This window comes from Cavia porcellus, unplaced genomic scaffold (assembly GCF_034190915.1).
Source record: "Cavia porcellus strain 051 isolate PalLab524CR breed Dunkin Hartley unplaced genomic scaffold, mCavPor4.1 scaffold_26, whole genome shotgun sequence".
Lineage (NCBI taxonomy): Eukaryota > Metazoa > Chordata > Mammalia > Rodentia > Caviidae > Cavia > Cavia porcellus.
Window position 1 is genome coordinate 44,205,959 of NW_026947509.1, and position 23,869 is coordinate 44,229,827.

The window sequence follows — 23,869 nt, forward strand, 5'->3', positions numbered from 1 at the left end:
TTTTATTTCCTTATCTATTACACTGCTGATTCCTTTTCCAAACGCGTTGTTGCCTGGCTGCTGCCGAGGTAAACTTTGCAGAGTCATCTCAGGGAGCCAAGCGGCCTGCTGGTGTGGGGAGTCTTTGTCGCTCTCCATGGAAGATAAAGGAGGAGACAGAATGGCCCAGGAGAAAGCCCAAATGGGGAGGAAGGAAAGTAAATATCTCTGGGACATCTGCCGCATATAGTTTTTATCATATCTCCATCCCAGACTTCTGGCGTGGATATTTTTTTCTCATCCTACAGATGAGGACATTGGTCAGGGGTGACCTGCCATGATGCAGAGAGGAGGGGAAGCCAAGACTCAGAGAGATATTCTGGAAAGGGGAAAACTGTGTTTGTTGTACCATCTTTGAGCAATGCTGCTGTTCTAATGTAAGCAAGCGATTCAGGCTCCCCCCCGCCACTCAGTGAGACTTAAACCTAACAGTGCCACCTCCTGCGGCTGTGGCCTCTGACACGGCCAGCAGCCAGGTGGCCTGAGGCGGACTTTGCTGAAACACCTGACCCAATCCAAGGGAATGGGGGATGCAGAAGGAGGTGTCCTTCTGTTTCCTCCGCTCAGGCTGACCTTTGCTCCCTGTGCTCTTTTTTGCACCCCCATCCAGGTATGACTTCATCGAGATCCGGGATGGGGACAGCGAGTCCGCCGACCTCCTGGGCAAGCACTGCGGGAACATCGCGCCGCCCACCATCATCTCCTCGGGGTCCGTGCTCTACATCAAGTTCACGTCCGACTACGCCCGACAGGGGGCGGGCTTCTCCCTGCGCTACGAGATCTTCAAGACAGGTCTGTGTGGCCTTGTGGCCACGTGAGGGGCGTGACAGGTGGAGAGGGCTGGGGCTTCCTCCTCTTGACTGGTGGCCTCAGGAAGGAGGCTCCAGGTCCTCCTGAGTTGGCCAGGACCAAGAGCTGCCTCAGGCCATAGTGCAAACATGAGGGAGCAGACTAGGAAACAGAGAGTAGGGGGCTCCAGAAGAAATGGAATCTGAACTTTTGGGGAAAGGATCTGATTTTTTGTACTTTTTTAAAAAAACTCTAACTATCCTTCTTGGGAAAAAGCAAAATGTGGTCGAACTTCCTATAACTTCACAGTTTAAAGTTGATTTTCTTTGGGGTCACAGAGGGCTAGAGGATGTAACTTTGTCACTGTATAGAGGCCCTAAAGATCCCACCACTGTCCCCTACACGGGGACACCCTGCAGCTTTGCAATTAAAATGTGGCTCCTAGAAATTCCCCTTGGCCATCCATCCCACCTCCTCTGCCCAGTGGACTCTTGGTTCTCTGAACCAGAGATGCAGTCGACAAGTTGGCAGAGGAGCTGACCACTTAGTTCCAGCACGTCCTCCTCAGATTCCTCCAGGCCCGAGCCTGGGGACCAGTATGCGTCTCCACGACTAAAGACGGCAAACTTGCATTCACACCACGCTCCTGAGCAGCTCGTGCTTCTCTCTGGCGGTGGTGCTCAGTGTTCCAAGGTTGCCCACAGCAGGCACGGCCTCCAGCTCTTCTCACCTTGCCTGCTCCCCACCACAGAGGCCCTGGCTCCATCTCCCCGGGCTTCCCCTCTGCAGCAGCCTGAGTTTTACGACTCACAGGGTGGAGTCTGGTTCACAGGGAAGCTGTCAGCTCTGTCATCGAGAGGCCCCGAGGCCGGCGCCCCTTGAGTTCAGTGTGAGGGGAGCTATTCATCTATATTTCCGTTTTCATTAAGCAGTTCTTGAAAGGAAATAGTAGCTGCTGAAAGCACTTTTTATATCCACTCTGTCCAAATATTTGTTGGATTGGCCTGAGCGGATGGAATGAAGTGAAGGGGAGGGATCCTCGGAACTGTGTCGTGCCAGTGCGGGAACCCATGCTGTCACGGGGCACAGGTCCCAAGATGGTCCAGCCGCCGTGAATTTCCATGCTTTGGGCCACAGTGAAGTCAGAGGGTACTGAAGATGTGTGTGTGAAGCCTGGGGCTGGGATGGGTCCTAACTATCTGGATCCACACACCTGGAGACCTACGCAAGACCTAGATCAGTGACTGCAGGGACATCACCTAGAAGAAGCAGTGGAGAGCGGGGAGAGAAGGAATAGAGCCATGTTTGCCCTCTTATAGAGAGGAAGGCAAGTGTGCAAACTCTCTGTCCACATCACGCACACAGTCCACGTTCCTTGATCAACATAGATAGAAATTGAGAGGAAAAATGAATAAGTACTACTTGAAGGCATGATTCACATGTGATGGTTACAAAAATAGGAGCAATCAAGGAACTCTGGAGTCTATCACTTCGCTAGGTCCCCAGTGCCAAGTTTGTCACTTGCCTCCACTGTCCTGACCATGAAAGGGAAATAACCCAGGGAAGATCTTCCAGGGAGCTGGCCAAGGGTAGTCAAAACCAGAGGGAGCAGCCGTGAAGGCTCACCTCACCTCACCTCACCTCCAGCCTCTGTGCCTCCCGAGTTAGCGTTTCCCAAGGCAAGGTGCCACGTTCTGCAGAACACCACCGAATAAGGGAATAGTAACTCTATCCATCATGCACACTTGAAAGGAGGATATTAAAAGATAAAACACGCAAAAGGATATCATAATTCAGCACTGGTGTTTGGATGACACACTGAAGTAGAATTCTGAATGAAGCAACAAGTCTGTGAACTGCCGAGAAATGACGGTGCCAGCCAAGGAAGGTAGAGGTGGTTTGGCAGGGAGCGTGGGGCAGCCTGCGGTGGGAACTGAGGTCGTCTTTAGAAGAGACCGCTGCAGGAACAGCCCTGCCAGCAGCTGCACTTCTGAGAACATGAGTGGAAGAAGACAAGAGCCCGGGAGCTGTCTCAGGGACACTCACCCCTGCCACTGTGCCATTGGGAAGGGCAGCTCTCAGCGTGGAAAGCCAACTGTGTATAAAACTCCTATATCCACAATGGGACCTAAGGTCGCTCTGCTACGGAGCCACACCCCAGCCCTGTTTATTTTGAGATGGAGGAGATGGTAACAGTTGTACAACACTATACATGTACTTCGTGTGCTTGAATTGTACATCTAATACTTTTGACATATAAGCTTTATTATACTTTCTCTCTCTCTCTCTCTCTCTCTTTCTCTCCCTCTCTCTCCCCCTCCCTCCCTCCCTCTCTCTCATACACAACTCATACATGCACAAGGATGCAAAACCCAAAACTCAGACGTTTAGGAAGATGGGTTTTCTTCCCAGTTCCTCTTCTTTCATGTACCTGTGTTTCCATGGTTGCAGTCCTGAGAGAAAATATACCAAGTTTACGTCATCCACATGAAAGGGATGGGTGGCCTCGCTGAAGAAACCCAAACAAACACAGCTATGTTTGCTAATCGGATTCATGAAAAGAAAGACGGGGAAACTGTAAACACAGACACACAAGCCGTGCACACAGAGCCGTGGCAGCCTTTCTCTGGCAAGGCTGAGCCGCAGAGTTGCACTGGGTGATGAAACCACAATGCAGAGAGGAGAGGGGACGTGTGGCCAGACTGGAGGGCTCACATCTGCCTGCGTGAAGCAGAAAAGATCCTGTGCATTCCCCTACCACCCGCCCCCATCACCACTAACCCCAAGCAACGCACAAACTCAAAGACCTCAAGACACCCCTTCCCAGCAGAGTAGAGCAAGGAATTCTTATGTAACCTTGGAAACGTGCTTGGGGTTCTTTTTTCTGATGTTTCTCTGAATAGAATCCAGATCAGTCTGTTGTTGTTTTCCTGGTGTCCAGTACCATTTCTAAAACTGCAATTTGTAGGATCCTTCACAGATGGAGGAAGCTTGAAGCACGCCCTGTGCTCACTCTAATCTAGGACCTGAGCTCACCTATAGTCCAGCCAAACCAGCTTTGGATAAGTCCATCACCTTGTCATATCTGTACATGTGTGGACGCTTCTTCTGCTTGCAAAGTTACTGTATAGTTTAGAGCACGAAAACACACGGTGGTCATTGTTCCATGTCAGAGTTCTTGACTATGAAATCAGAAATTGCAACCCAGATTCCCCAGCTTCTGTGGAGACCATTGAATAGACCTGAATATTTGTTGACTGAGTTACTTTTTTAAACTTTATCCTTAAGTACACAGATTTCTGGGAGACTCGATTTTTGTCTTTTCCTAGGCTCTCTTCTCCATATTAGACATTCAGCTGCCTTTCTGATGTTTTTACTGTTAAAGACAAATATAGGATCTTAATAGACAAGTTTGATTTTTCTGCATAAAAATGATAAAATTGGAAAAAGTTTTCCTGAAGAATACAACAATTTGCCCTTCTGTACCAATGGCTGAAAAATTCCTCCTAGAAATGCTGGACCTAGGACCCTGGCAAATGGGGGTGGTTGAGAGTCTCACATTCTCCAGACCTGGCCCAGATTCAGCAGACACCCACTGTGGAGGTCTGGCCCCAACAATGAGAGAGACCCAAGGAAAAGCCTGCCCTGAATCCCCCTCCCAGAGGAGAGGTAAAGATCCCTCACCTTCTGAGGGAGTGAAAATAGGGCCAACTTGAAGGGAGAATGTGGGGATGGATGCCTCTGCTAGCTCTCAGGCCAATTGTGAATAGAGTTAATTTCCGCCAGGCCCATGTGAGGCTCCCTGAGCAGCCCATGTGGAGAAGGCTGCCTAGCAGCCACAAACTCTAACCTTTTCAGAATTCCTCTTGGCCCCCTGAAGACCTGCCAGCTGGCTTGGCTTTGTCAAACTGCATCATCCCAGGCCACTGAGGAGGTACTCAGGACTTTGAGGCCCAGTGGTAAACAGAACCTGGGGGAGGCCAGCCCTCTCCTCTCTGAGGGCCTGGCTGCAGGCTCACGGTTCTGGGCCTGCCCTGCCGCTGCCCATCCTCCTAGTGATGAAGCACAGCACCTCCAGGATGCAGCACCGAGAGCTTCAGAAGCAGCCATGAAGGTTTGCTTCTACCTCCTGGGACCACAGTTCTCACGCTGCCGAGGTGCAGCGTGGGAGAGCAGAGGAAGTGATGGATGGATAGGTGGGGGATGCTGGAATTTCCTGTCCTGCCTGCCCCCTCCCTGCCTAGCTGCATGCCACCTTTTCCAAGTCAGACATCTGCAGCTTTCCAAAAGGCCGTCGTCAGGAAAGAGACTTGCAGAGGGGCTGCTCCTGGAACTGCAGATAAAGACATCGCTGCGGGCTACGATCAGCGTATTGACATCACCTAGTTATATTTCAGCGTGAACCCCAAAGGATACTTCCTGCCAGTAAACACCTGGTTTATTGAGAATTTCTGTGGGTTTTTTCTTTTCATGCTTAGAGTGTCTATTACCCTCCTCATAAATCCTGCTCCTTTTTCTTATTTTAACATCTGAACGTACCAAGTGCAGCTTTTACATCAGCTACCTTAACCTGCATGCATTTTTGCTCTGTGCATATCTATGGGTCCCATCTGGGTCTCTATGCCTAGGGACTTTGCAGGGTTCTTGCTCTGACTAATGGTGGCAGAGTGGCCCAGGGCTCTTTCGGCAGCGCTCCCCCTAGAGGCAGCGGGAGACACCGCGCCTGTAATCCTCCTAACCTGCAGCAGAGCCTGCTGTGGTCCAAGCTTGCCCCAGGCTGCGAATGTGGCCGAATTTAATCAGAACGCCCCTACGCGTCCCTAGAAAGTAGACACAGAGCTTAGGAGAGAAACAAGGCCATCCCCACCACAGAGGAACCCAAAGCCTTCCAAATGTCAGTGCGCTACTACATTTTTCCAAACTTGCTGCCGGAGCAGCGGCCTTTAACATCCTCGGCACCCCACTGTGATCACCGGCTAAAAACGTCGATTGTTAATTGTCTGGCGATTACAGAGCTGCTCGTTTTAATACAGTCATGACTTGAATGAGACCCGAGCTCCCCTTTGCCCCTCCCCTGAGGCACCTTGGGTCTTGAGGGGAGAAGGGCCACTTGGCTGGCTGTGGTACAATGGGGGCTAGTGTTGAGGTCAGCAATAAATAAGGGGTAACATTGTTTCCCTGCTGGCAACCAGCAAGCCTTCCTTAAGGATTGAAATAATTTACATTTCTGGAGAGAGCAGCTGAGTAATTGAGAAAGAAGACTCTGTTCCTCTTTGCAAGACCACTCCCCTCTCTCTCTCTTTCTCTCCTCTCTTCTCTCTCCTCTCTCCCGTTTCTCTCTCCTCTCTACTCTCCTATTCCCCTGCTCTTCTAATGCTGCTCTTACTCTAAGAGCAAGCCTGCAGCCACCTCACTAACTTCTGTCCTAAACAGAGGCCTTGAAATGTAGCTAAGGAGAGTATTTACTTTACTGCAAGGACCCTTGGGTAAAACAGAAACTTCATGAGTAGGGGGATTTGGATCTAAACATTTAAATAACCCATGCAACAGGGGCAGCAAAGAAAACCCTCTCCTTCCTAATATTGCAGTTCTGTTTGATACACAGGCTCTGAAGATTGTTCTAAAAACTTTACCAGCCCCAATGGGACCATCGAATCTCCGGGGTTTCCTGAAAAGTACCCCCATAACTTGGACTGTACCTTTACCATCCTGGCCAAACCCAAGATGGAGATCATCCTGCAGTTCCTGACCTTTGACCTGGAGCATGACCCTCTGCAGGTGGGAGAAGGGGACTGCAAATATGATTGGCTGGACATCTGGGATGGCATTCCACATGGTGAGTGACGTCACTGTCACGAAGCACTTAGTTGCTTGGCCTTTGTCTGTGAGCTGCTTTAGTAATTACAAGAAAGGAGAATGAAAGCCCTCATGGGAGCATAATGACTTTCTCTTTTTTTCTCCAAGGATTGGCCTGAGAGAAATTACAGAAAGGTGGTCTTGTTTTTTGGAAATATTCTCTTTAGGCTGAGAAGATGGGAAAGTCCTTTGGGTGGTATCTTTTTTCACACCAAGTTGTCAGGATAGAAAGTGACTCCATGGCCAAACTGTAAAATCCCCTAGAAGGACTCTCAAGCCAGACAGGCTGGGCTCCTGTCTTGTGCAGCCTTGGAAAGCTACGAGCCACCTCTCTTTGCCTCAGCTGTGTTCACTGGCTCATGTCACCGTCGTTATTACTAGAACATTCTTATTAACGTAGTATTAGGTGCTAAAAGTTGTATCACTCCAAGCCACAAGAAGCCTGAAAATCACAGGTGACGACCATCCCGGTTCTTGGGTATAGCCAGTATTGGAAAGGAAACAAATTGTTCGTTTTTGTAGTTATTCTAAGGATTTTCCAGTCGAAGGGAGACTTGCTAACTAAGCAAGAACAATTTCGTGTCCTGGGAAAAGCATACAATTTAATCAGGAAGCTAAGGTTTGGGTCCCACTCTGCTATTTCCTAGCAGTGCGAACAAGGAAATATCACATCATAACCCCTCTGGAATTCAATTTCTTCTTCTGAAGGATGGGTATTGTAATGATAGCTTTCTCCCAGGGCTGTGAGAACAGAATGAAGCCAGCTCATCAAAGTACTTTTTAATGTGCAGGAAAACCACTAGGCATTGTTCCTAAAGCACATCTTTGGTTGTTATGTCCATGCGTGCAAAGAGATGGGATGGCACATTGATGGGAGGGGAGACTGCATTGAAAATCAAGTTTCTGTTTCCTCTTTGTCTTGCCTGTCCAGTTGGCCCCCTGATTGGCAAGTACTGTGGGACTAAGACCCCCTCTGAACTCCGCTCATCGACCGGGATCCTGTCTCTGACCTTTCACACGGACATGGCAGTGGCTAAGGATGGCTTCTCTGCACGTTACTACCTGGTGCACCAAGAACCCCTGGAGAGTGAGTCAGCAGATGGGGGCATTAGAGCCACGTGGGTGTAACAGTGGACCTCTAGGGAGATGCAAATGGAGCCCCCGAGAGGTAGCTGTGGCATCTGAGCTCAAGGAATGAGAGCCACAGCCTCTTAACAGGCAGAGTATGTATACACATATTCCAAGAATGAGTTATTCCCAGCAAAGCCTCACAGCCATCCAAGTCTCAGTTCCCTCAGCTGTGAATGTGAAAGGGAATAGTTAGGATCTAAGATGTTTGAATCTGGGACTGTTTTTCTCCCTCTCCGGGCCTCAGAGGCCAATGTCACAAATCTGAGCCATTTTAAAGCCTCCCCTCCCCCCAACCCCCCATATTTTGATGTTAAATGTCTCTGGCTTTGGGTTGACTTGCCTTGACCAGTCGGTACAACTACTTGAACTTTGGGAGCTTCTACTAAAGACCAGGCATTGTGTGAAGCATTATTAAAAACGTGCTCTGGGCCCCCGCCACCACGGAGCTTGCAGTGTAAGTCTTGAACCTCTGGCCCTGAGCTGTGTCTTCAGATCTGCTGCTCCTGGCCCTGTGCTGCCATTTCTGTTCAGAAGCCCAGGGACCCCTTTAAGGAAAAAAGAAGCACTTTAGGGATCTTGAGAGCTGAGGAAATCCTACCACAGCTGTGGACAGCTCACTGCAGATTTTAACTATAGATACCACAGCCAGACCTGCAGTAAACACTCTCAGTTCTGCCCTGGGTTTAGCTTTTGCGTTTTCATGGAAGTTGTGTGATTTTAAAACAAAATCAAAAATTAGTACGACAGATTTGTAGCAGACTCTGCAAATGGCTAGCCCCAGAGTCAAAGAGCCAATCTGATGCTGGGGGAAAAGCTGCTGGTCTGTATGAGACCATGCATACATAAATACGGACCAGTCTGTGCAGCATCCAGGGAAGTACAGCAGGTTAGCAGCTGGCACTAAGGCCAGAGTGAGCCACTGCTGGGTCTATTTGCTCAGGCAGGGGGTCCCGGGGACAGAGAGTGACATGGGTATGCTTCCGAGAGGTCTCCTGGAGTCAAGTGTTTATGCTTTGTAATGTCTGTGTCATGTGCCAGAACTCATGAGACAGTTGGGTGAAAGGAAGATGAAAGGTGCCTTGGGGTGTTTATGGGTAAAACACCATCTCACCACGGCTGAGCAGCCCACCCAGATTGCCACAGGTCTATCAGACATCTACCTATGGAGCAGCCACCGCACAGCTGGTCTATGAGAGCATCCGTAGCCTGCAGGGATACCAGTTCCTGTGTTTTAGATTGTATTTTTAATTTGTATGACGATTCTTATTTATCCATCATCTAATTTCTTTTAGGGCCAATTTAGTTTCTTTCAGACCCAGAGGGGTTGTCAAGCTCTGAGTCACTGAGGTTGCTTTTAAACTGTGAGCCAATAATTAGTCTTTTAGATAAAGCAGTGCCTGCAAGGACTTGTCCCCAGAAGGAAGCAGAGCAGGGCGGGGCTGAGGCCAAACCCCCTAACTCTGCCTTTGACCTTCCCTACTCCCCAGACTTTCAGTGCAATGTCCCCCTGGGAATGGAGTCTGGCCGGATTGCCAATGAGCAGATCAGCGCCTCCTCCACCTACTCCGATGGGAGGTGGACCCCTCAGCAAAGCCGGCTCCACGGTGAAGACAATGGCTGGACCCCCAACTTGGATTCCAACAAGGAGTATCTCCAGGTACTTCCTCAGACAGCTGAGGGTATGCAGAGCATGTGTGCTGATGGGCCAGCAGAGTGCCCCTTGACTAGAACACACAAAGCACACAAGGAGAACAAACACGGCACACTTGAGAACGCTATTCAATCATTCATCATCCTCACAAGTATGTGTACCAGGCACGAAAAGACTGTGCTGGGCAGTGTGCTGTGTGCCAGGGTAAACCAAGGAGCAGGGCATGGGCTGTCATGCTGATGAATGAACGGGCCTGTGTCAGGATACTGTTTGCCCTATCAGCATCCAAGGAATATTCCTATATGGTGGCTGATCCCCCTCCTTCTCAGTGCAGGAGGGGCGGCAGAGACCTGGGGGAGCGTTTTCCTGAGGGTAGGCTTGTGGTGGCAGCTGAACATGGCAGCTTCTCCTGGTCTTCGCTTTCTGGAGGGAGCCTTGCCAGGAAGGTTTTGCACACAGCTATCAGGAGAACACATGGGAAAATGTCACCATGGGGAGGGAAACTGCAGTTGCCCAGATGCTCTGCTGCGTCTCTTCAGACTATTGTTTGCTTTCCCTCTGAACAAGTCTTGCAGCTCCTGTTGAGTAATCTTCCCATGCTGTAGACGGGACCACTTCTCATCCCCTGGGAAAAACAAACTACTGGTCCCCAGACCAGAGCAATATCTGCTTTCCTGACACACAGACAGCCATGCAAACCCCCAACAAGCCAGTCACAGCTCTGCTGTGACATGGTGACCTCTGCTTTAAGAAGCAGAGTGTTGGACAGGGAGAAAGATCACTCAGGAACTCCAGGAGCCGGGGAATCCCCAACAACACACCCCTAAGGCCATCTGTCACTGTCTCTCCTCTCTGCCTCTCCAGAAATTCTTTCATCTCTTGAAGCTTCCAGAAAGTTCTCCCTTGTCATTGACAGCCCATTAATTACACTCTTTAATTTTGGCCCTTAATCACATGCTCTTCCTATTGCCACCCACCTGTTTCTCAGTCATGTAGAGGGCACTGCACATCACCTTTGAACGTCTCGTGGTGCTGTGTGAGTGCAAGCCACACTGCAAGCCTGCCACACTGAGTTTCCCCCATACACAAGGCCAAAGTTGGGCCACATGGAGACTGCCAGCGAAGAAAAAACATCCAGCAATTTCTGAATGGGTTTGCACGGTGAAAAAGGAGGTGCCTCAAAATTTTGGTCATCCTCCCTGGAGTCCAAAAGGTCAGGACTTGGTGCATAAGCCTAATTGCTTGGGCAGACTCCACTCGCCCTTTGACCCTTTGGTGACCTGAGCAACTAAAGACACAATGGCATGAGGGAGCATGGGAATGGGAGGCAGCGATGAGCTGTGACTTTTGCACCAGGGCATCACAAGTGAATTGGATTGAATTAGACTGGATTGGAGCAGAGTGGATTTAGCTATTCATTGCTGCTTTAGAACAGCATCTGCCTTCTCAGCCCAAGACAGGCCATAGTTTAATAAGGAAGGATCAAATTCAAGATGCTCAGGGTTGGGAGAAACTGAATACGGGCCATTCAGATTTGTAAAACAGGAAAAAGAAAGGAAAATAATGAAGTTAGATTTTCAAAGTGTGCAATTTAATGTTGAGTGAGTTGAGTTTAATTGTGCAGTGGAATTGCAGACCGATACTAATTACCAGTACATCTCATGAATCACAGACCAGATTGTGATCGAAGTGTGACAATGGTGTCCTTTGTAGAAAAGTGCCAGATGCTGCCCCCTGTTGAGAGTATAGTCCCCTTACTCTTCCCCCTCCTCTCTTCTCAGGTGGACCTACACTTTCTTACGATGCTCACGGCCATTGCAACTCAGGGTGCAATTTCCAGGGAAACTCAGAATGGCTACTACGTCAAGTCTTACAAGCTAGAGGTCAGCACTAATGGTGAAGACTGGATGGTGTACCGCCATGGCAAGAACCACAAGGTAAAGCATTCTCAACCCTCCGAGGCAAGCCGGAAAGGGGCAGAGGGGTGAGACAGTGGGAGATTCAAGTTGGTCCCACACAGGAAAGGGAGAAGGCCTTGTTTACTGAGGCTCAAATAGTCGAAGGAGGCCAGGGACATGCTGACCCTGAAAATCTTCTCTGTTATGCTGGAGCAATTGGAAAACACCATTTCACTTACAGTCTGACTGCTGTTACATAGCAGAGGGGTGGGGTGGGGGGGGAGAAAGAGAGACCTTGCAGAGAGCTCTCAGACTATCAGTGAAGGGGAAAATGTGTTCCCTGTTCATGTCTTCTTCCCACACAGGACTCATTGAGCATTTATGGCCTGAGTCCTTTCCCCATGCTGGGTTAACAATCAGAAAACCACATGAAGCTGCAGTTCAGGAGTTACTGAGGTCTGGAAATGAAAGGGCACAAATCCTGAGAGGGAATCACAATGTCTCAGAGAAAAAAAAGAGCACAGTAAATAATGAGGCAATCTTCAGTTCGTCAGTGCTGGGATCTGAACCAGTAATCACCAGCAATCATGCCTAGCAGCGAGGTGTTGAGTTCTCGGCTGCTTGCCCTTGGCGTCTGCAGCTCCTGGTCTGTGGATAGATACATTGACAAGTGACTGGTACTCAGCTCATCCTGTGTGCTGGTGCACCAGGCACCAGGCATAAAGAAGCCTTGTGGGAAGCAACTAGTGTGTCATCACCTAGGTGGGGCTGGGGGCTGTGGTGGCCCCTGTAGACTGTGGCCGAGTCTTGGCTTAGGAAGGTGTGTGGTGTCCGGGGGCTTCCCAGGGGCTGCTCATCCTTCCTGGGAAGGGCACTGCAGGTGAGCAGAAGGGTCTCTTCCTCTTAGTGCTACGGTTCCACCAGGCCTTGGCTGCCCAGTTCTGAATTAACAGACTAAGGCGCATGTGGTCAAAGAGAGTTCACAGAAGGGAATCTGCTCAGCTTCTGTCACTGTCCCAAGGCAGATTGCTCTACGACTACTGGTACAGCTGGAAGCCTTAGACCCAGAAAATCCTGAACTTTAATGTTGGCAGTCTTCCTCAGGAAATGTGCGTTTTTAAAGGAGTGGGTTTTCTTAAAAATTAAAATCGCCATAGTAACATGGCAACATTCATGTGAAAATTGTGGTTTCTAGCAATTACCAGGTCTCCCCCACCTCTCTCTCGCTCTCTCTCTCTCTCTCTCTCTCTCTCTCTCTCTCCCCATTTTCTATAGGAAAAGTGAGGTAGGAACTTAGCAGTGACACCCCGACCTTGCCATGTGGCCCGGTCTGGTTTCCCATGGTCCCAGTTTCAGGAGGGTTTGCCAGGCATCGGTGGGGAATGGCAGGCAGAATGGGGAGGGGGGTCCAGGACTGAGTGTCCTCGTTCCACCCTGCTCGTACCTTCACTCCCAGCTTTCTGATAAGAAACCAGCAGGACCCAGAAGCTCAGCAAGGGGCCTGTGCCAGCCACTGAGCCGGAGCGGCCCTGGGGAGAGGCATGAAGCTCACCTGACGTCTCCCTATCCAGGCTCGATGACTAAGCAGCCCTGGCCGGAGGGATACTGTAGCATAAGCCGATTTTAAAAGCACACAGATGGACTGGGATGCTATTTAAAACACCATTTGTAGGAAATCTGCTTTTGGAAATACCTTAGCACTGCACATTTAGGCAAAAGCCGTCCTCTCTGGCTTTATCCCTGGATCCCTTCTGCAGGGAAGATGTTCCTGGGACTGAATTTAGCTCTGGTATTCAGCGTCGTCCTTGTCCACTCTTCCTGCTGAAAACATCCCCTCTCTTTGCTCCTCCTCCCACTCTTGGTTCCATTTCTTTTCCCAAGTAACCAACTGGGTAACTTGTAGTCCTTTTGGTTTTAGTGTATTAGTCTTCCCCAAAGAAAGGAGGCAAGGCAGAGGCAAAGCCCCCATTAGAAATGCATCCTCCAGCTACTTAATAGGTAGGCATCACCCCGCTCCTCGACTCCCTTACCCACTGCGCATGCGCGGGCAGCCAGCGGCCTGGCCCATCCTCCCCCGCGAGGGTGCTCCTAGCCGCCCATTCATTAGCAGATCTCCCCCAGATATCTGTGTTTAATGTGCAGGCTCCACACTGTTCTTGGTGTGTCTGCATAGTTCTCCAGGCTGCTGGGGTTGAAATAGTTGAGTGAACCATGCCAAATAGATTTGTCAAGTCTACCGCAGTTTGATTTGGTGCCACGAAGCGGGAGGCAGGATGAGAGGAGCCCTTGGGCAGTGGGAGAAGGCTTCATCCATGCTGCTGTTACCACTGACTTTCTCTTTGTGGCCTCTGGACACTGGGCACTGTGCCAGGCTAACGGGTGCTCAGTGGTGGGCTTGAAAGCAAAATTCAGATGGCGGGACCTCAAAAAAAAAAAAAAAAAAAAAAGCAGAGCAGAAAGCCATGCAGCAGCTCGGCAGCCAGCTCCGAAGATTTGCAAACTTCTTCCCAGCGCACAGGGAGGGAAGGGAGGATTGTGGCATTTGGGGCTGAGATTCGGAAACTTAATTTCAATTCCCTAGTCACTGTCTACACCAGTGCAGCACATCAGAGACAAGGGAGGGGGGGAAATCAGAGAAAAACAAGATTAATGAGCACACAAGGTGGTGGCGAATGGCTGTGCTGTATCCTTGCAAACATTATTTGCAATTTGGACCCATGCTGGGCAAGGCGAGGTCTGACTCTGTGGGGAAATGACTTTCTTCTTGCTACCGGGAAGTAGGGAAAAACTAAGAAATTCTTCTCCAGCCTCCTTCCTTCTCAGTCGCTTTCCAACCACCAGATACTTGTGAGTTTGCCTGTGGGAAAGTCAACCCAGCCGTGGTTAGGGATTGTAAGCATCCCTCTGGCAAAATATGCACAGCACATCCTTGAATCCTTCTGTAGTTCCACGTGCACAAATAGGAAACCTGTGATTTTCATACAGAGTGGGTCCTCCTTGTCCATATTTATGGCTTAACCACAAGACTGAACACTCATCCCTTGATGGAACCCATTTCCAACCCATGTGTGCCCTTCCATTATACAAACTGCTTCACATGGAATTCTTCAGAAACCACAGCAAAAACTGCTGCTTGGGTTTTTACCAGCTGCATGAGTAACACCCCAGACACAGACACAGACATAGACATAGACATACTGTGGTCAGTGCAGTGGTAGAAGGCTCCTGTATACGTGTGCAATTTTAGGCACAGTTGTGCACCTACAGCCTGAGGGGTGCGTGGAAGAACTCCGAGACTCCCAGGCCCTGTCAAGGTCCTACATTGTTCCCTGAGATTCCAGTGCCCTGAGGCCGCATGGGCAGGAGAGTCTGCCTGAGGAGTGGGATGGGACTAGTGTCGTGGTAGTGAGATTCAGTCTATTCCCCTTACAAGTGTAAGCAGAATTCTTCCTTATTTGGTCAGTGTGGGCAGCTCTTTCACTGCCATAGCTCGGGTTACCTTGCTCTTAGTCATGGGGTTCTGAGCTGCTCTTGAGTCTATTTGGAAAGAATTTAGGGATAAAGGGAGCATCTGTGCACCCTGCTGGACAGATTGTGGATGGAAGGGTGAGACTGGAGAAAAGACCTGTGGCTGTGAGCTTTCAGAATCACGCCATCCTAAGTGCCAGGAGCGCTCGGAGCCAGTAGAGGTTAACCTAGGACGTGCATGCCACCCTGGGCAGTTGGGGTTACTGAAAGCTCTGAGGGGTTCACCATCTCTGCTTTAAGCTCATCGTGTTAAGGGTGATGCCCTCCAAGGGGCTCCGGGGCCACTCTCCTGCTGACTTACTACTCCAGAATTTCACAGGCTGTGGAGCAGAAAGTCTCAGAGACCCAGCAGCTTGCCAGGGACGGTGAAATCAAGGCGTCTCAGCAGGCCACCTGGGCCTTGCTTCTCATCTTGCAGCCTGAGGGAAATGGGCTTCTTGGCCGCTGCTCTCAGGCCCAGAGGTGACCATGTTCCCGAGGGCCCAGGTTCCAGAGGAGGCCCGGAGGGCCTGGTGCTGGGCCTGCATGGCTTTACACTCTGGGCTTGGCACAGTGGTGGGGCACCACAGCTGTCTTGGGGATAGAGAGTTAAAAGAAGATGCTATTTGTTTGATTTGGCCACAACCCTCCAAAACAAATAAGCACCCCACTTCAAAATGCTGCTGTCCTATATTTATTTTCTAAATTAAGACAAATCACTTTAAAATCAGAGACTTGGGAGGAGAGCATCGCGTCTGAAAACCAACTCTCTGCCTTAGCTGGCCACGGTTAGAAGAACGCACCGTCTCCTTCAGCCCTTCAGAGCCCAGCATTCTCTGGGACATTTTCCTTCCCAGTCCTGGCCTCGGTGATTCCTTCCCCGCAGAGTACCTGGAGATCAGAGGACGGAAGCCTCTGCAGAGGCAGCCGGGACATCACACCCACAGAGCTCTTCCATGGGCAGACCTCTGTGGCACGCTCACCTGCCTCACTTAAACCAGAGGCCACGCAGGGACTAAGTCTTCCAGACCTCCCATGGGCTGCACGCAAGCTGCCTTCGACAAATGCCCTCCATCCGAGCCTCATTCTTTGAAGGATGCATTTATTCCTCCAATTGATCATTCAGGTTTTCCAAAAGAACTTTTCTCGGACCTCCTGGCGGTGCCTGGCTTGCCCTCCTTCTTTACGTGACAGTCATGTTGTTTGTTGTGTAAAATTGAGCCCAGAGGTGCAGGTAGAGGGGTCGGCCTTCAGCTGCGATCACATTGTCTAACTGTGGTTGTGTACGCTCTGAAGAGGGCTCAGGCCTTTCCAAGTTCCAGTGCCTCAGTTTACCTGCATCCTCTCAGCTGTAGCTGAGAAGAACCTGGAGTACAGGGCTAGGGTTCTGCTTGGTGTCTCATTTCCCAGTGAACCAAGAGACAGCCTCGTGTAGTGATTGTCACACTCTCTGCTGCCGCCTGTCCCTGCCCTGCCGTTGGTGAGTCTTCACCCAGATGACACATGTGGGCAACAAAAACACTGCAGACCCTTATTGCCTGTTTTGTGGCTCTCTCCTGCCCAGTTGAGAGATAGAAGCACCGTGTTTTTTAAAAAAAAACCTCCAAGCATCAGTGTTAGGGAGATGTGTGGGCGGGAGGCCCTTGTTTTTTCCTCCAGCTTCTCTGGAGGATGTGGCTGGTCCCTGTCCTCCTGCTCACTGCTGTGAAGCCCCGTCCTACCCAGCCTGCCCCTCTCCAGCCCTGGTCCCTGAGCTGCCCTCTTCCCCTGATGCTTTCCTGTCTCAAATCCTGAAACCCTAATCCTGTTAGTAGGCTGTGTTCCAGGGCTCCGCGTCTCCACGGGGTAACATAATCCTGCATTAAATCTAGCAGCCCACCAGGCGCTCCAGATGGGGATGCGCGCCCCACCCAGCTCCTCTCCCAGGAAGGGCCACAGGCTCCTCTGTCTGATGGCAAAAACAGCCCTAAAGTAATGGAGGAGAGCAGAGGTCAGCAGAGTCATGGACCAGCATTGGCTAGTTAGGGGGCGCTTTGCCTTACCCCATCCCTACCCCCCCTTAGCCTCTCTCTTCCCCCATTCCTTACACACACACACACACACACACACACACACACACACACACACACCACTTCCATTCTATCTAGCTAAATTCTCACATTTACAGAATGAAAGCAGCTTTCTTTAAAAAAAAATTTTTATAGTCTTTAAAGGGCAGTTTTAAGCAAGAAGTGTCAGGACCATGATTTACAAGCAGGGAGGGAGAAAAGCCCGTTACCTCAACATTGTTTTCTCCTTGTACAACAGCCCCCAGCCCCCACCTTGCCTGTGTGGCATAACAAATTAATTAAACAGGGCGGCATGCATTGATTAACAATTTATTTTTATGTGCAGACCCCACGGCTGGTTGGAGAGGACAGGTAGGAAGGGGTGGGAGGGAGGACAGGCTGTTGGTGCTGCACCAGGACGAGGCGGGGTGGTTGTCACTGAGAGGCGTTTCCACACTGTGACAGTGGCTCCCCAGTTTCTGCTCACCGTCCCCACCACCCTCCCTGTTCACCTGCTTTGTTCTCTTCTTCCTCCTTCTCCTCCTCCTCCTCCTCTTTCTCCTCCTCCTCCTCCACCGCGACTGTCTGTGCCAGGTGGATTGCAAAGGAGAAGTTTGGATGCAATGAAACATTTATTAGTAGAGAGCAATATTTTTTTTAAAAAAAGGTGAATAACATCTCATGTACAATTTCTACCTCAGGGCTCTGGCACAGGGTTGTGTTTGAAAATTTTTCCTGCTTTCTTCGCAGTCCCTGGAGCTAGGGAGTTCAGATATTTAAAGCAAGGCAAAAGTAAACAGTGGGTCACATCACAGGCAGTAGAGGGGCAGGCAGAATGTGGAAGCCCTGCTGAAATCAGGCAGTGCATGGAGGTGAGGCCTGGTTCCCACCCAAGGGCCCTCACCAGTTAGGGGGGTTAAACAGCCATGTGTGGCTGGCGCTGTGCAGTGTGTCTGCTCCAAGGGCAGAGACATGACATGTAGCTGCTTTGGACACCTAGATAATGATAGCAAAGATTAACAGGGGACAGGAAAGGAGCTGAGGCTAGGCAGAAATTCCCCCACCCAGGGGCAGAGTCCTTGTGTTCTTCAAAGACATAAGGAGAGCTCAGCAAAGGAGAGGTGGCTGCAACAAAACCTGGTGCAAAGGGGTAAAGATGACCTCAAGAAACATCAGCAATGCTGGCTCGCTAGGCATTTCTTATCTTGCATGTTTATTTCACACCGTTTAGCACAGTCTGCATGGTCTATCCTGTCAACCCATGGACTTAGGCAATGCAACAATGATCCCTTTGGGGCTGGGGATAGAAAATGACCAAACTGGGGTATCAGGTGTCCCCCACCCCCAGAGGTGCAAATCAGAAAATCCATGGAACGCTGCTGGAGTTTGGATTCTGTCTTCCTAAAAATAAAACAAAGGTTTGAGAATCAATTGGAAATTGTTGGATTATGTTCAAAATTCAGTGAGGGACCAAATGGATTATCCAAATCACTGTGTGCCCTGAATTGTTTTTGCAGCTTGGTTTAGAGAGATGCATTTGAAGAAATCTTTTGTACGACATAGCTTCTTTTTAAAGAAATACATATGCACACACACTTTGATAAAGTACATGATCACCACTATCCCCAGAAAGATGGGATCAGCTCAAACCTGCTCTTTGTTCTCTTTTGGGTAGTAAATTGATATTAGTATCATTTTAAAGATGCATAAAAAGGTATATCCTCTCCAATTTCCAGCTTTTAATGCAGGTGTTAAAATTCAGTCATCGTTTTTGATGTATGCCTCCCCGTGTTTAATATATGTCAGTAATCTGCTGGTTTTCTGAGTTTTGTGCACATCTCACTGCAGAGATACAGGCTGAAAGTGTTTGGGCTCAAGGTGGGCCTTTGGAGTCTGTTGCTTCTGAACTGAACTCTCCTGACTAAAGGCCCATTTGTTACTCATGACTTGGTGTCTATTCTAGCTGGCTCTTGTATAGGTAGTGGAGCCAGCAGAGAAAGCTGGTAAACTTGTATCTCTGCAACCTGATTATCAACTTTATTTTCCTGAAGGAGAAGCCGAAGTATCTAAGGTTTATTGATTTGCCTGTAGTCATTCAGTGAGTTGGCAAAGAAGAGAGAATAAAGCCAACTTCCTGGCAGGGTTTCCCGTGCATATAACCCCTTACCTTGCATCGCCTAGACCAGAAGCCAAGATTCCATCTCAGGGAATTTGATCAGAAAACATATGAAAGGTGATTCTAAGACCACAGAAGCATCGAGAAAGTCATAAAGATGTATAATACATGATCGCATTTACCATCTATAAATAGGGGAATGCAGGGAGAAAAATAGAGCTCTTGTAAACTGATTGGGTCAGGAGAAATAGAAACCACTGAATATTTCATTAAAATGGATTTTCATAAACTGCAGTTTGATATCTTTGGGTGAAAGACCATCTGTGAGGTCTGAGGTGATGTTATTCATTACTCCCGCTTATTAATAATTTGAACTGTTATCGAGCCAATGTAACAAGGTGTGTTCTCTGTGAATGGGCCTCCCCGCGCACTGCAGGCTCTAGCTGAAGTGTATTACAAATCCGCAGCCCTTGCTGACAAGAGCACTTAAGGGCGCGAGGGGCAACAGGTCACTAACATTTCCTTTTATAAAAGCTTGCGGTCGCTTCAGCAGCGCATATGATATAACGCGGACACTGGTGCAAAGAGATTGGGGAAGCCAGAGGGGGCAGATGGGTTCACGTGGTCGGTTGGCACTGAGGGAGGTAGAGGTGTTTGCCCACTGTATGAGCTAACGATCAGCAGAGCCCAGCTCCTGGCTGCGGATTCAGTGGGGGTTGGGTGCGCTGGGGTTGGCTTTGGTCCACTCTGCTGCACTCAGAGCCGAAGCCGCATGGAAATTCTGAGAAAGGTTTTGTCCGTTCAGCAGAGAGTACATGGCACCAACGGCAGGCTGAACACAAGGTCAAGTGCAAACTAGAAATCCGCGAGGAGCTAGACTCAGAAACACGAGGAACAGCTCGAAGCCAAGTTTTGAAGGGTCTCTATTGATCCCGAGGTGGGAGGAGAGTGAGCAAAGCGGAACATCGGCATGAACTGCGGGCAGACGCCTGGAGAGGGCGCCGCAATTGGGTCTTCCGTGACAGGCACCCCTGTGGTCGGAGACCGAGCACCTTTGCTCAAAGCCCAAGGCCTCAGGTCTGGGCAGACCAGCCTCTCCCTGCAGGGATCTCCCAGCCCCCTCCCAAGGGTGGCCCAGCTGTGTAGTCGGTTCCTTAAGGGGAAAGAAAAAGAAAGGGTTCTGTCAAGGCTGAGAAATGAAGAGGTCAGATAAGATAAAATTGGATATTAAGGCGTGCTGTGTTTCTAAATGGTACCAGCGTGGCGTGTACGCTTTGGATTAGCAGTAATAAGCAAGTTCAGATTCACTCAGCTCTCCAATTACACACCCGTGTGGAAACAAAGCTTTTCCCCGATAGGAACTCCTTAGTGTCGCCTGCCAGAGGCCACACTCACAGTCACCCTCATGGTCTGGAGGGAGTGTCCAGAGGTGGCCCCTGCAACTCTCACCGCCCATCCAAAGTCGGCAAAGCACGACATGTGTCTCTTCCTTGCCAAAACAAACCAGAAGCCTCTGTCTCGTGCTGGATTCCAGGAGGACTGATTCGTCTCTTTTCCTTCGGTGCAATTCCTCTGTCCCTTTCCTCAAAGCTGGGAGCCCTTTGTTAGTGCAAAGGAGGCAAGAAACTGGAGTGACAAAGCCAACCCTCTCCAGGACGAGCGCCGTGGAGGTTTGAGTGTCTCCCCCTAGGCCTCCTCCCAGGTGTGCGGCCCCAGCACTGATGCCCTCTGTGCCCTGGCCTCCCTCTGTCCCTCGATGACCTGGTCTTCTAACTCCTCCTCCATAGCAGAAAGCGGGGAAGGGAGCCCTTTCCTTTTGCTGTCTGCCCTTGGCAAGGCAGCAGAGGGGACCCTTTGGATCTGGTGAGGCTGCTCCCCAGGGAGCAAGGAGGAGCAAGCAGTGTGGGCTGGGGGGACACAGCCCAGCCTTGGGAGGCTTAGCACAGACAGCAGTGATTTAACAGTGATGGGCCCGAGTACACCTGTCTCCTGTGTTTTGCACACCATCTGAATACAGAACACCATTTTTCCTTACTTGATTGCAGACTACGTGATGCCCAGGGCCTTTTACCCCCACCGCAGCCAGTGTGCTATGAATGACTCTAACTTGCAGTCTGTGCTAATCGGAGTTGCCAGGTGCGGCACCTACAGTCAGAGGAGGAAGGGTTGCACAGCTCTGCTGCTCCTCACTGTCGCCCAAACCCTTTCTACCCTTTCCGTGGTAGAACTGGGAATGCACCCTGAGACGGCATCTGTGGACAGCAAATCTACCTCCATGCTGCCCACACCGTGCCTCCAAGCCATCCGCATAAATGCTGCAAATGTGTCAAAAGAGATAAAAGTCAACCAAAGAAACCACAAGCTTCAGGCCAAGGGTCCAGCCTCAGTTTCTTCATCCATAAAGCAGAGATAGCAATGCTTCTCTCTCAGGGGTCAGGGGAGTAGTGTGTAGAGAACATCTGTCTGGTTCAAAGACACTTGACTATATCCGTGTCCCCTTTCCTCCCTGCCCGGCCAGTGTCCCAAACGTTAGGCGTAGCGTGGGCAGCGTGAGAAGCCTTTGGTTCCGATGAACAAGGGATAAAGGCAGAGTCGGCTGTGAGCAGACTTACGTAGGGGTCTTTGATGCTTTGGTGGTTGTTTGATTTAGAAATGATGGCTGGTTTTTTCCTTTGTCTTTATTATGGATATCAAGAGAAATTCGCGTATACTTGCTCTCATTTTTTTTTAATGGAGGGCACCAAGCAAAGCATAAGGTTCATATGGCAGCTATTGATTTGGACCATCTGGTAAGCTAGGATTCACGCCTACCATGCTGGATCAGAAACTACTCCAGCGAGTTTTTTCTCCCGTAAGAGGGATTTCGGTCAGCTGGGGACAGGGATGGATTTCACTGCAGGGTGGGGATGACAGTGAGAGAGGAAGCTGGAAAGGACTCTGAGAGACCATGGAAGCCCTGACCCCAAAACAGGCAGAGAGAACTGGGGATGCGCTGCGTGACACAGCGCCTGGGACTGAGTGGTACCTGCACCACCTTGCTGCTAGCCGTGGAGTGGGGGAAGTGCCTACGTGAATTTACTCAAAGAGATAAAAGTCAAAACGTGATTGTGAAGCACTTTATGATTATAAAAACGCCTGCAAATAGCCCTCTCTGCCTGCCGGAGTGATGGGGGATGTCAAGTCCAACACAGGGGGAGCAGTCTGTGCGCTCTAAAACATAACACGTCCTTTTAAATGGGTGTTCTGTTTTTCCCCCTCTTTCTTCGCTTCTGGTATGTTTTCTTTTCCAAGGCTTCTTCATTTGCTTGTCCTCAGCCCAATGGCCAGTGGCAAAAATTTCCCTCCCTCCAGCAGTTTAGGAGGACTATTCATTGTTTTCAAGTTGGAGCAGTGTGAGAAATTAACATGTTTTTCACAGTGCTTCTGAAAAAGTGCAGAATAACAAAACCACTGATTCTTTTTTTAAGCTTGTGGGAAGTAAAGCCCAAGAGAATTTTCCCGTCCCTGCTAAGGCTGCTGGAATCCCTGCCCTACACACGAGGGCCCTGGCAGGCCCCGGTAACACTCTCTGATGTGTCTCCAGGTGTTCCAAGCCAATAGCGACGCCTCCGAGGTGGTCTTCAACAAGCTGCACACGCCGCTGCTGACCAGGTTCGTCAGGATCCGCCCGCAGAGCTGGCACGCAGGCATCGCCCTGCGCCTGGAGCTGTTCGGCTGCCGGATCACAGGTGAGATGAGCACCCCCTGGACAGGAGCTGCTCCTGTTCCAGAAAGGGCAGGATTGCAGCCGCGTTCTCCCAGGAGGACTGCTCGAGGACTGGAGTCCCACCTGGCTTCCCCTTTCATTCGTCCTGTATGTTTATTGTTGTCATTGTTTTGTTTCCTTTCAATACAAGGAATGGAACCCAGGGCCTTTGCACTGAACTCATCTCCAGCCCTTTTTGTATTTTTCACTTTGAGATGGGCTGGTTAAGTCACTGAGTTACCCAAGCTGGGAATGAACTTCGATCCTCCAGCCTCATTCTCCCAGAGAGCCGGGATTATCCAGTATGCTTTCACTAGGCATCTACTATTTCTACTAACTAAAATTTATTATCTGCTAACTACATCCCAGCTTCCAATCTCACCTCAGGTGGGTCATCTTTATCCTCATGAGGACTCTGAAACAAGCATGATTATCCTCCTCTTTTTACAGATGAGAGAGCTAAGAGTTAGAAGGCAGGGTCATCCCGCTCGCTAGGAAGTGGTAGAGCCAGATCTGAGCCCAAAACATTTGCTCTCAAATAGCTCTCTCTGCTGCCTCCTTGGGGTCCAAGAGCTATGCATGGACCCGTGGATGCGATGACAAACACACAGGGTCCACTGTGTGGACACGTGGGCCAGGTAGGAAGACTTTTGACAGAAGGCAAACACTGATAAATCGAAACTGTGCTAACTGCCCGGGAACCGAGGGCCACCAAGCTGTGTGTATCACAGAGAGTTGACATGGCCTACGAGCTCAGGAGGACTCCTTGGGGAGGTGCTGAGTCGGGGCGTGGGGCAGACAGTCGCGACCCAGTGACAGGAGGGGAACTCACTGGGCAGTGGCCACAGCTAGCACTAAGGCAACAAGGACAAGGCATGTGTGTGGCAGGAAGGCAATACTGTGTGAGCCGAAATTCAGCAGCATTGCCTGGAGAAGGTGAGAGCAGAGTGGAGGCTTAGGAGGCTGGCACCAGAGGCATTGGTGCCTGAACCAGTGCTGGCCCTTTGTGGGTGGCCCAGCCACCCCATCCCATGGGCTCTGCTGCTTTGTTGCAGGAAGGCCTTCCATGCCCATCGCGCTACCCATCCG

General features: G+C 50.2%; 1 protein-coding gene across 8 annotated transcripts in view; it reads left to right on the forward strand.

The window, feature by feature from the left end:
- Nrp2 (neuropilin 2) overlaps window positions 1–23,869 on the forward strand; it is a 107,887-nt gene that overhangs the window by 31,417 nt on the left and 52,601 nt on the right. For all 8 annotated transcript variants that reach the window (XM_013157539.3, XM_013157537.3, XM_005005760.4 and 5 more), the window contains exons 3-8: window positions 650–831; window positions 6,434–6,664; window positions 7,616–7,771; window positions 9,303–9,472; window positions 11,248–11,403; window positions 22,619–22,763. In XM_013157539.3, the coding sequence (XP_013012993.2) occupies window positions 650–831; window positions 6,434–6,664; window positions 7,616–7,771; window positions 9,303–9,472; window positions 11,248–11,403; window positions 22,619–22,763 (1,040 nt within the window). The remainder of the gene's footprint in view (window positions 1–649; window positions 832–6,433; window positions 6,665–7,615; window positions 7,772–9,302; window positions 9,473–11,247; window positions 11,404–22,618; window positions 22,764–23,869) is intronic.